Here is a 12,347-nt window from a genome sequence, read left to right on the forward strand (position 1 = left end):
TGTTTTCAATCTCTTGTGTGGATTGTGTTGTCATTCCACTTCCTTTCGTGAAGCACAGGGCAAACTTCCTTTCCAGAAGCAGAACTGCCTTATTTTCATAGAATGGTAGGGATTGGAAGGGACCTTTAGAGATTATCTAGTCCAACCCCCCTTACTATTCTTCCCTTCTACATTACCCTGGCTTTCTGTGAATTCTGTCTTCCATTTATATATATAGTATGAGTTTCCAGAATTAATTATTTCAGGATTATTCTGATGGTGGTAAAAGTGTTCCAGTGACAAACTCCTGCTTTTGATTCACTCTGTCCTTTGCTACTCTGAATGTATTGCTGACATCCATTGAGAAACTACTCTTTGTTTTTCCTTTGTTGTGTTTTTAAGAACATTTTTAATGATTAGTTAGGAGACAGTCTTTTTCAGTTTTTATTTTAGGGAATCTGGACATTTTCATGGAGGTCTGCATTGATGTCAGGAGATTGGGACATCACTTTTTTTCTGTTGTATCTAGTGACAGGACAAGGGGTAATGGAAAGAAGTTGGAACACAAAAACGTCCGTTTAAACACAAGGAAAAACTATTTTACTGTGGGGGTGAGGGAGCCCTGGCACAGACTGCCCAGGGAGAGTGTGGAACCTCCTTCTCGAGAGGGTTTCCAAACCCACCTGGACGCGTTCCTGTGCGACCTGATCTAGGTGGACCTGCTTTGGCAGGGGATTGGACTAGATGATCTCTAAAGGTCCCTTCCAACCCCTACCATTCTATGATTCCTATGAAAAATGTAGCATTGAAGTCTTCTGTACTGAGAGTAGGTAATTTCTTGCACTACTCAAGTTGTATGTTGTCATGAAGGAAGACTCTTCTGATTGTGAACCCTTGCCCTTAAAGCCCAGTTGTAAACTATTTAGATTCTTCTGATGATTGCTTTTTAAAATGGAAAGGAAGCTACCAACTGCTGTAAATACCCCACAAAGAGGCACTTGTAAGAATCATCTTAGAGCACGTTTCAAGAAGCCTCTGCAAAGATATTTTCGTCCGTGCTGCCCTGGTGTGTTAATTCCTGTCTGTGGTGTGTATTCTGGTCTTCTGGGAGTTAAGTGCACTGTTTCTTATTCTGCACATGAATTCTGTAATGCATTTCAGTCTCTTTCTGTTTTGCTGGTACTTAAGGTTTCCAGTGGAAAGCAGACTACTTGAAAAGATTCCTCTACATAGGCTGCTGTATGGCATATGCTGGGTGGCTTCTGTTCATCATAACCTGCTGATGCCATGGAATTAGTCTATTGGATCCATTTTGTCCACAGATACAGGTTGTAAAGTAGTATTCCTTTTTCCAGGGAGTGGAGCAAAATGTGTTTATTCCCAGAAATTAGCTTTTGGTCAGAGATTTGGCAGCAGAACACAGGACCAAAGAGTATTTAGGTGAATTCACCACTGTTAATTTAGACCAAGGAGGTCAGGTTCCTGCTTTAGTTGACAGGAAGGTACAGAACCCTGCTGTGGCTGCCCCTTAAGCAGACCTCTCTCTGTTGACTTCAGCCAAGGACATTCATCTGCTGGAAGAGTTCTCTTTATGCTCATTTTCAGATTTTTCCATGGAAACTATCCAAGTCAGAATTGAAACCTGGAGTTTGGCATGTACATGTTATACTAGACATGACTCTTGTGGTAAAATGACCTCCAAATTTGTAAGGAATGCAGAATTTGGAGTTAGGGACTTTTTGTGGGTTTTTAATCTCCCAGCGAACAGCACCATTGGTGTGTATTTTACACCATAGGAACAGAATTCAGAAGTGATGGATGTACACATCAGTACTGTGGGCCTGTGTCCCTCAGCACAAAGCAAAATCTTGTAGCTGTATGTCTTGTTTACAGATGTAGCTGTGAGCACCACGTCTGAAAGAGCAGTGTAGAGAAGATTCTGTGTTTATAGTCATGTCAAGTTCTTCAAAGCATTTCTCTAACGTTAACTCTGTCTTAATTTTGAACAGTGGAGCTTTTTTCCAGGTTTTTCCTTGGAACATTTTTATGTGAAAGTGTTGAATTCTTATATCTTCATCATGCCTTAGCTTTCTGCCTTTATTGTCTCCTCTTTGATTTCTTGGGTTATATTTTGCAGCTCTCCTATTTTCATTCTCCTTTACCTGCTAGATTTTTTTTTATGTCTTTTGGGAATTGCTCCTGCACTATTTAATAAAGACTCTGTTCTTTTCCCTTACTTAGTTCTGTTTACATTTCATTTATTGATACTGTTCTTACTACAGAAATACTGTCATGTGTAAGCAGACAACTTGGATGTGCTTCTCAATTCCAGACTAGTCTCTGATCATTCAGTCCTGTATCTCTCTTACCTTTCTAGTATATCTTTGAAATGAGGGTGATTTGAAACAACGTGTCCAAAATATGGATCCACAATTTTCCTCTAAAATTCTTGACTTCCCTGACTTCGACTCTGTCATTTATATTACTATCATATTTTGGAAGCCCTAATCGTATGCCTCCACGGGAAGGACATTGTCCAAACAGAGCAAAGACTTGTTTCACCAGCAGTCATAATATAAGATAAAAGATGAATAGATGGAGCCAGGGCAGTATGTAGAGATTTCAAGGCAAAGATCAGAGTTAGGGTTTGCAAAGACTGGAGGTGGAGTAAAGATACCTACATTTGGGTGGGAAACAGCAACAGCGAGTTTTGACCAGAACAGCTTCTGTGGAAATGTGAGAGGCAGAAGGATTTCCTAGATTCAGACCTGAAGGAGAAGGGACATCAGGCAGTAACCTTGCATTCAGTAAGCTTAGAGACATAAGGAACTTGGGGATAGAGAAGAAGGTATTCTCACATTTTTTTATCATTGGAGTCCAAAAAACTGAATTGTGTGTGTATTTTGATGTTGGAGAGCAAAGGGAATAGACAAAAGAAAATAATAATACAGAAGCAACACCTATGAGGAATATGAGGTAAATCACAATATGGCATAGAAGATCTGTGAATAAATTAGGAGTTTGTAGAAAACAGCAAATAAGAATTATGTGTATGATAAGAGGAGGGAAGAAGAGAAAGGCCATGTGACTTTGTTTGATTTTCTTTTGGAAGAATTTAGCATGTCCTGATCTGAGAGGATTAAAAATAGAGGAGATTTTAATAGTGTCTTGAAGATTGGAGATTTGAATACTGCTGGCAAAAATACTGTTAGGGTTGCAGTGGAGGGTTAGAGATTTCTTATAGGAGAAGAATTTTTGAGGCTGACAGAGTTGGAAGGAGAAGAGGATACAGCTTTGGGTGAGGTTAGTTTTGGGGCAAGATTTGTTTTGAGGATACTCTGCAATGCAGGAGCTCAAGTAGAGCTAGTGATGCCACAGTGGGTTGGATGGGATGGGAAGTAGAAGGACGTGTCTCACAGTGCAGGACAGAAGACTTGGGAGGAAACTGAAATACAATGACGGTCACTGACTGTATCAGTCAAAAAGAAAGAAGGAAAAGCAAAGACTTACTGAATGTGGTTGTGAATCAGAAAAAAGGAGGAGAAGCCAGACAGGAGAATTGGGTTCCTGATCCAATTTATCCACTTCCCTCTGGTGCCCTTCCTTGATGTTGCACAGGGAGCTGGTCTGCTGGCAGAAGGGAAGGCAGAAAGGAGCAGGTTCTCAGTTTCAAGAAAAACCTTTATGAAGTTTGAGTCTGGAGAACTGCCAGCCAAAAAAAGGAATGACTAAGGCTTGAAAGCAGTGAAAAGTGGAGAGAAGCTTAAAACTCCCACATCCACATGTGGCAAGGAGCTTTGAGTAAAAGGACACCTTCCAAAGAGAAGGTGCAAGCAACAAAATCAATCAGTTCACTGAGGCAGAGACATTGTGAGCATTTTGATTAGAGTAAGTATTTTAGAGGCACAAAAGGAAGAGTAGGATAGAGGGAAGGAGAATGGATTGGTCTAAGTTGAACTCTTGCAGCCCATAGACAGGACGGGTCACGGTGGCTCAAGTGTGACAGGGGATTGGGCATGTCAATGATGTGAAAAATGTTTTAAATCAACTGCTTCATGGCAACTTCAGTCCGGTTGGATTTCTGCACATGACAGTGTGAAAAGTGATCTGAGCAGAAGATAAATACAGTTTACAACACCATAATTCAGAAATGAACAAAAACAAGGGAAAATGGTAATATCTACATTTGTTAACAACATACCTCCTGCCAGTAAGCCAGGAAGGGGAAGACAGGGGGTTGGTGCTAGGAGGAAGCATGCTGTCCCACTGCGTTTATTTATTTCCCATCCATAGCTAAACTTTGTCAATTCCAAAAAATGCCAAAAAAAACCCCAAACTCAGCATTCATAGAATCACAGAATCATTATGGTTGCAAAAGACCTTTAAGATCATCAAGTCCAACCACTAACCTCACACTGCCAAGCCCATCACTAAACTAAACCATGTCCCTCAGTACTTCATCTGCGCATCTTTTGAATATCTCCAGGGATGGTGACTCCACCACCTCCCTGGGCAGCCCATTCCAATGCTTAATAACCCTCTCAGTGAAAAAATTCTTCCTAATGTCCAATTTAAACCTCCCCTGGCGCAACTTGAACCCATTTCCTTGTGTTCTGTCATTTGTTACTGGAGAGATCGACCCCCACCTCACTACAAGTCCCCTTCAGGTAGTTGTAGAGAGTGATCATATCTCCTCTCAGCCTCCTGTAGGCTAAACATCCCCAGCTCCCACAGCTGCTCCTCATCAGACTTGTTCTCTAGACCCTTCTCCAACTTCATTGCTGGTCTCTGGACACGCTCCAGCACCTCAGTGTCCTTGTAGTGAGGGGCTCAGAACTGGACACAGTATTCAAGGAGGGGCCTCACCAGTGCTGAGTACACAGAGACACTCACTTCCTTGGCCCTGCTGGTGACACTATTTTTGATACAAGCCAGGATGCCACTGGCCTTCTTGCCCACCTGGGCACACTGCTGCCTCATCTTCAGCCAGCTGTTGATTAACACCCCCAGGTCCTTTTCCAACAGATAGCTTTCCAGCCCCTCTGCCCCCAGTCTGTAGCTTTGCCTGGGGTTGTTGTGGCCCAAGTGCAGGATGTGGCACTTGGCCTTGTTGAACCTCATGTGATTGGCCTTGGCCCATTGCTCCAGCTTGGCCAGGGCCCTCTGAAGAGCCTTAAAAACAAACAAAACAAATGCCAAACCAAAAACTAACCCTACAAACAAAAAAACAACCCAGAAACAAATCGAAAATTACAGCTCTTTGCTTTCTATCTTGGTGGGCAGATTCCTTGCCCATAACCTAATAATCTCTGATATTGATTGTTCCAACCTTCTCTTTACCAGTCATTTTGAGACATGATTTTTGCAGTACACTGAGTGCTGTCACCACTATTGTTTTGCCTCATGCTTTATTTTATCAGAATGTTGTTCTTGCTTTCCTAAGTCACGCATATCAAGTTTTTGATTCTTTATTTCAGGACACTGTAGTACTTTTGTCCCCTTTTCATCAATAGTAATCTCTTAATAAATGCCTGGAGTCAGAGAAAATGAGACATTCTGAAAAGATGGGGAAGAAGAGACAAGATCAAGTGGTACACAGAGGTAGGCAGAACATGCTGTGATGAGCTGATACCAGTACATTGGCTTTCATTAAGGTAGTGACCTAATGTTCTGGCTTGGCAGGAGCCAGGAACCCTGCCATAGACAGAAAGGATATTGCGGGGGTGCAACAGAAAGCTTTCGGAACCTGTGACTTCACCCATCTCTCTTTCCAAAGGCAAACTCAAATGCATGTAAATGTTATTGAAAGATTTGCCTCACTGCTTCTGTTTCTTTTAAAATCCTCCATCAAAAAGTTTCAACACCTCTTTGGACTTGAACCTGGGGCAAGATCAGCATTTAAATATTGTCAGGACGAGAAATTTTTTTTTCCCCAATATTGTAGCATTAGTTTGTTCATACTGCAGTTGAAACCCTTAAGTACCTGGTTTTTGTCCACTGGCTCTGGAGAATGTATTGCTGTTTTTGTAAGTACCTCTTGCATGTTCAATGATACCTCTCACAGTCCCCTCCTAGCTAAGATGTTCACTACGTATCATTCCAACAGTTCTGTTGCTTTCTCCTGTACATATAATTAGCCCACATCTTCCTTGAAATGATGCCTCAAATCAGACATTTTTGATGATCATTCAATATGTTTATGAAAGACTGTTGACCAGTGTGTGACCTGTAATAAAGCTCTTCGCTTATTAGATCTTTCCATTTTGATGATTAACTGCTCTCTGATCTTTTTCCAATTAGATTTACATCCAAGATCCAGTCCTTTGATCTACTATGTATTTGCCTCTGTCATGCAAATATCATGGGAGGCCAATTCTGTAAGAGTTAATGAAGTAAAATGAGAAACTGATGATGTTTGATGCCAGTTTCCTATTTTCAAGGTCAATTACCCTGTCATGAAAAGACACCAGGTTGAGGGATATCCCTTGCTGTGAGATGTGGTTTAGTTTAGTGATAGGCTTGGCAGTGTGAGATTCGTGGTTGGACTTAAGGATCTTAAAGGTCTTTTCCAACCATAAGGATTCTGTGATTTGGCAAATGATATCCCTGGCTCATTTCTCTGTTCATCTACTTACAGTACTTTATTATTTGTTCCAGTTTGTATTCTACAAGTTAGCAAGAGAAATCAGTAATTCCATATGTATAATTTCACATCCTTTTAAGGATCATTATTACATTTCTTTTAAAGCCCCTTTTAAATCCCCTGCTAGTTTTCTCTCATTCTGTTTTTCTGAGTCTGTCTCTGAATATTTTAACCCTCAATAATAATTTATCAGAATTTTCACTTCTGTAGCCTTCCTTTTGAATTTGGTTGTTGAGGGGCTCTTAAATTTTAGCAATGCTGGACTTTTCACTAGAGATTTCGCTAGTTCTCTTCTCTGCACTGAAATAGTTTATGCTTGTTTCTTTAGCATAACTATTTTAAGGAACTGCCTATTCTCTTCACTCATTTTTCTTCCTGAATTGTTTCTTTTAGCTTGCCTACTAATTCTTATGAGTTCAGTGAAGTCTACTGCATTGAAGTCGTATTTTCTTTCCTCCACTTCCTAAAATTCACAAAATTACTCTTCTGGCATGTTCACTTAAGGTCACGTGTCATCTTTTTTAGCTGGTTATTTTCTACTTTTAATACCAATTTGAAAGTTCTTATTTTTATTGCTTTTTCTACCTTTTCAATTAAACAAACAAAAAAGTCACCAGCTCTTTTACAGTCCATTCCCAATGGGTATTTGTATATTGAAATCACCCACCAGAGCCAAATCCTTTGCTTTATAGCAAGGAAGTGTTTTCCACCTGATCATCTTGGCTTAATTATCCATCGCATTCCTCATGAGATTAATGCTCATGTTGTCTTTGCTTTAGTCGTTACTTATGTGCCTTCAACAGTTTTGGCCCGTGCATCCGCTGGAGGTAACAGACACTTTTGCACTCTAGCTGCTCAAACCTTCCCATAGAAGTGGCCTATGGCTACGTTACCTTTATTGCTGTGTGCTGTATTGTACCAAGTCTCAGAATGGTTCAGTCAGAATTTTTGACATAGATCTGAGCTTCAGACTAATTATTTTTCTTACATCTTTCAATAGTTTGTAATAGACGTATCCAGGAATTTTATCTGGCTGGCTAGTGAGCTACTCTTTTTTTTTTCCTGTGGTCTTCTCTGTAGCACAGAAGCTTGTACCTGTCTGTAATTACTCTAGACTCACAGCAATGCTAAATTATTTGTTCCTGTAATTCACCTGCATCTTTCCATTCTATTTCTTGTGCCTGACTTTTTAAAATGTATTTGACACAATAAGATCTCTCCTTTACCTCATTCTCACATTCCTCATTTGTTTATTCTGAAGACTTCTCTCTCTTAAATGGAGAAAGTCTGTGACTGTTCATGAGTAGAAGAACAGGAAAGAAGCTTTTTTCCCCCTTTCTTTTTTAGCCTGCGTCTGATGGTGACTCCGCATGTCATAACTAATTTAATTTTTTCAGTCCTTGAGGTGTTAACATTTAGAGGGACACTGAGGATTTCTTCAGTTTAAGGTGTAAAGGTACAAGAAGCAGCTCACAATCAGGGATGAGCGAGTCAAGTTCCTTGGTGAGAGATGATTCAGAGCCCATTATAGTACTCTGAATTTTCCTTTTCTGCGAAAAGTTTTCTCAGTTGAGGGCAAAGGCAAAAATTAACCTTGGGGAATACAACCTTCCTGTTCTCCTTGTCCAGTCGTATGTATTCAGTGTTGGACTTCCATGGAGACCTCTGATTCTGGGTGTATCCAAGGAGGGAGATATCTGAAGAAGAAATATTAAACTTGTCAGATGGAACTGCTATGTTATCAACCTAAGTTTGCAATTAATCTTACTGAAATTGCTTGCTCTGCACTCAAAATCCATGTCCTGCCCAGAATAACAAATTGGTTTAGTGGTTAAGAACCAGGGGCCGGGAGGTGGGTTGGAAAGGAAATCTCCAATGCAATTTGATGGTCAAGGTTTTCCAACAGTTTGCTTACGACTTTTCCTTTTGTTTGTTTTTCCCCCCCTCTTTCCGTGTCTCCACCAAGTCTTCCATCCCGTGGAATGTTCGTATTGCCGCTGTGAGAGCATGATGGGCTTCCGGTACCGGTGCCAGCAGTGCCACAACTACCAGCTCTGTCAAAACTGTTTTTGGCGTGGCCACGCAAATGGTCCTCATAGCAACCAGCATCAGATGAAGGAGCATTCCTCTTGGGTAACTTGCTTTTGTCATGCTGAAACGACCACCTCTGTACTAACTTATTCTGAAAGTTTTATAGTAGAACTACAGAGTAGGACTTTGAAAGGTTTTCAAATAGCAAAAGCATATAAATAGGTCAACTGCACTGTTTTTATTACAACTAATGTTGTTAATTTATTGATGGTTGTCACTGTATTCAGTGCTGTTCAAAGCACACAAGACAGCACCATCCTTCTCAAGGCCTTAACATCTGGGTTTTCTTCCCTTCTTTCCATCAGTACTATTTTTCTTACATTTTCCTCTCTTCTAAGTTAAAAAGACTTAAAGGTTGCAATAGCTTTCCTCGTTAGAAAGGTAAACCAGTTAGAACTAATGCTGTGCCTTGGAAGGAACCTTAAGTGGCATCTCTATAGACAGTATTTCTTTAAAAGAAAATTTTCATTTTATCATTGTCCTGGCAATTGTAAATACACACACAGAAAACTGTTAACTAAAAAGGCTTAAAGAAATTATATGAGAAATTACATTCAGTTGGATGACTACCTGATAATCACATCTCAAGAAATAATAGAGATTTTTTAGATATAACCCCCTATTTTATGGCAAAGATTAAGCCCAACCCTTTACTTATTCAAAGAGAACTTCATATTATTATTATTATTGGATTATAATTAGTAATTATCTTCATGAGGAAGAGTCATTATAGCGTTACTGTTTCATTTAGAAAATTGAGGCTTAATACCTCAATAGTAGAGTAGTTGAAAGATGATTTTGTCTTAAATATTGTCCTTTTTTTAACTGTGTGGGTAATAAACTTCTGGAATGTTTAAACTGAACTGCCAGTAGATTATTATCCCCTTAAGGATATATAAATCCAGTCTGGAGTTTTTAATACAAAGACGTACCTGAACAGTAGCTCTGACTCTTAACAGATATTTCCTTCCAAAGCCTCCAGCCTGTGTTTTCAATGAGACAAGTTCGATGGAAGGTGCCCCATTCCAGTACTGGGATCTGGGAATCTGTAATCCTATTTTGTTTAGTATTAATTTTTGACTTAGGCTGTACAGAATCATTTGATTTTAAGATATAATGTGAATTGAAGGAGTGGGAAGTTACATAAATGGGAAGGGAGGATATTCAGACTGTCGCTGTTCTGGAAAATGAAACATGTTACATGACTTGAACTGCAGGACTGTTGGAACGACTCCAGCTGCCAGGCAGCTCCTGAGTTAAGGTTTAGGAGCTGGCATGAGTGAGGAACCATGACTACCAGCCAGTCTGAGTGCAGCCACCTTGCTTTGGAAAGCAACCTGGTCTAGTGGAAGGTGTCCCTGCCTATGGCAGGGGTTTGAAACTAGGTAAAATTTAAGGTCCCTTCCCACCCAAACAATTCTGAGGTTAAATGATCAAGACTTCAAATCATATGCCATCAGGACCAGGTAGTGGCTCTGGAACTGTTTCCTTCCATGTCTTTATGTAGAGTAGAAGGAGATGAGGGAATTGCAACACTATACAAAGCCCAGAACTGGAAATAGATTACTGGAAACAGCAGAAGATGCTGGGAAACAGTTTTTACAGAACAAAAAGAAAGAATGTACAAAAAAATAAAATAATGATAGTCATGAACCTTGAAAGAAACTAGATTTTGATAGCTTATCTAAGAAAGCATTTGACATACAAAAACAATTGGTCCAGGAGTCTGCAGAAGGAAATTTAGCAGCAGCAAATTTGTCTGTCTTGTACAGAAACCAGATATAACTCATACTAGTAAGAAATTGCAGCAGTAGGTGAAACTCAAGTAACACTTTGTAAAGGTATGCTGATGTAAATCTGTTCGTAGGAGGTTTGTATAGTGCAACTATGGAGTTGTGCCTGGATGTGAGCCAAAAGAAGAAAAGACACAAAGAGTAAAGGAGGTATTTGCATTTCTTATTCAGGATAGTCTGAATGCAAATCAAAGAAAGATGAAATTAAGAGGCTAAATGTTGTCTAAAGGTGAAGCAAAAACAAAAGATAGAAATGAAAGACAAAAATGGAGAACTGTGGGGGATTTCAGTATACAGTAAGGCAATCATAAAGAGCATGTGTGTTCCAACAGTCTACAGTAAGGAATATTTCTGTTTCTAGCTCTAGAAACTTATTTCTAAGCATTTTTAAGCAACAAAGTGTTTTAAATGGACTAAAAAAATCGAAGAATGTATAAAATACTACTGCAGATGGAGTTGATTCCCATAAATGGAACATGGAAGAGGGATGGAAACACGGAAGAGAGGCTGCTTTTTTCTTCCAGTTTTTGTGGCTCTTGGAAGCCTTGTGTGTTAATTTTGTGAAAATTGAAAATTCATCTTACTTAGATAAAAAAATCTTAGTTTTGGATTTGGACTGTATTGGTAGTTAAAGGACAGACGATGAAATTCATCAATTGATGAGGTCGGTCTTAGTTGAGACGCTTCTGCCTTCATTAGCCAGGTGACTGGTACTGCTGGGAAAGGGGTTGAGCTGAGTCTGATAAAAAGATGAAGACTATCGAGCAAAGGGAGTGAGTTTGAATGTGTCTGTTCTGGATCACATATGTTTTTAGCAAAGATACAGTTCAGTACAGAGAATTGTAAAGCTCTCAGGCGGGGCAAAGCAGCTGCAAAGTTTCTTGAGGGATACATAGCTGGGGAGCAGTTCTGCAGAAGGCACTTGGGAGATGAACTGAAGGTGCATAAGTGATGTTAGACTGCTGTGAAAACACTGTGGCAGTGACTTGAAAGGAAGATGTGATTGCACATTGTAACTCTTTCATTCCACTCAGCACTAGTGCAGCTTCAACTGAATAGGGTGACCTCCCTGGGGGTGGTACTCCACAATAGTTTCTTGAGTGAAGATCCAAAGGGTCTTGCTGACCAGATCCACAGAGATTTACTGGTACTCTGGCACAGTAATAAAAGCAATTTCTTTTTCCCGGGTTTTAAATCTAGCCAGATCTAGTTCATTCAGTCTTGCATGGCGCTTTTTTCAGAGGTTTGGAGCCCTAAAATCCAGAATAAGCATTAATAGAAAGTATTTTCATAAGATTCTCTTTCCTGAAATTTTGAGGTGCCTTTGATAGGTTTTTTTTTATACTGTAAATCACATGGTATAGTGGTTTTAAAATATATTACTATAGTGATTATACATATATGTGTGAGTTGAGGTTGAAACTTTTTATCAAAGATAATTTTTGCTGCTGAACACACTGCTTGTTGGGGCCTGTTTGTGGGGGAGGGGGGAACTTCAAACACTTTCCAATTTTTTTCCCTTCTGGGCTATTTCAGTTTTGGTTTTATTAAATAGCCTTCAACACCTCTTCATGTAGTTACATACACGCAGCAGTACTGGCAATCAAAGTGTTCATTTTGAAAGTGTGTAGATTAGTCATTCTTCATTCTCTCTTTTTTTTTTCTTTTGTTCAGCCTGCTGCACTGAAGCAGTCTCTGTCATCTGTACACTTCAGGTGCAATGTTAAAATAGCCGAGTTACCCACAAGGCTTATACCCTCGGGTGTATGTTCTGGTGGATGCTTATCGACTGTTGTTGAGTTAGAATACTCTTCCTGCTCTTAAATAATGGAATGTTTGTT

At 39.8% G+C, this 12,347-nt stretch overlaps 1 protein-coding gene across 14 annotated transcripts in view; it reads left to right on the forward strand.

Annotated features, from left to right (window-relative positions):
- The window catches only part of DTNB (dystrobrevin beta), a 227,257-nt gene that overhangs the window by 56,258 nt on the left and 158,652 nt on the right, over positions 1 to 12,347 (forward strand). For all 14 annotated transcript variants that reach the window (XM_061990290.1, XM_061990286.1, XM_061990291.1 and 11 more), the window contains one exon: positions 8,589 to 8,755. In XM_061990290.1, the coding sequence (XP_061846274.1) occupies positions 8,589 to 8,755 (167 nt within the window). The remainder of the gene's footprint in view (positions 1 to 8,588; positions 8,756 to 12,347) is intronic.

Source organism: Colius striatus, chromosome 2, assembly GCF_028858725.1.
Source record: "Colius striatus isolate bColStr4 chromosome 2, bColStr4.1.hap1, whole genome shotgun sequence".
NCBI lineage: Eukaryota > Metazoa > Chordata > Aves > Coliiformes > Coliidae > Colius > Colius striatus.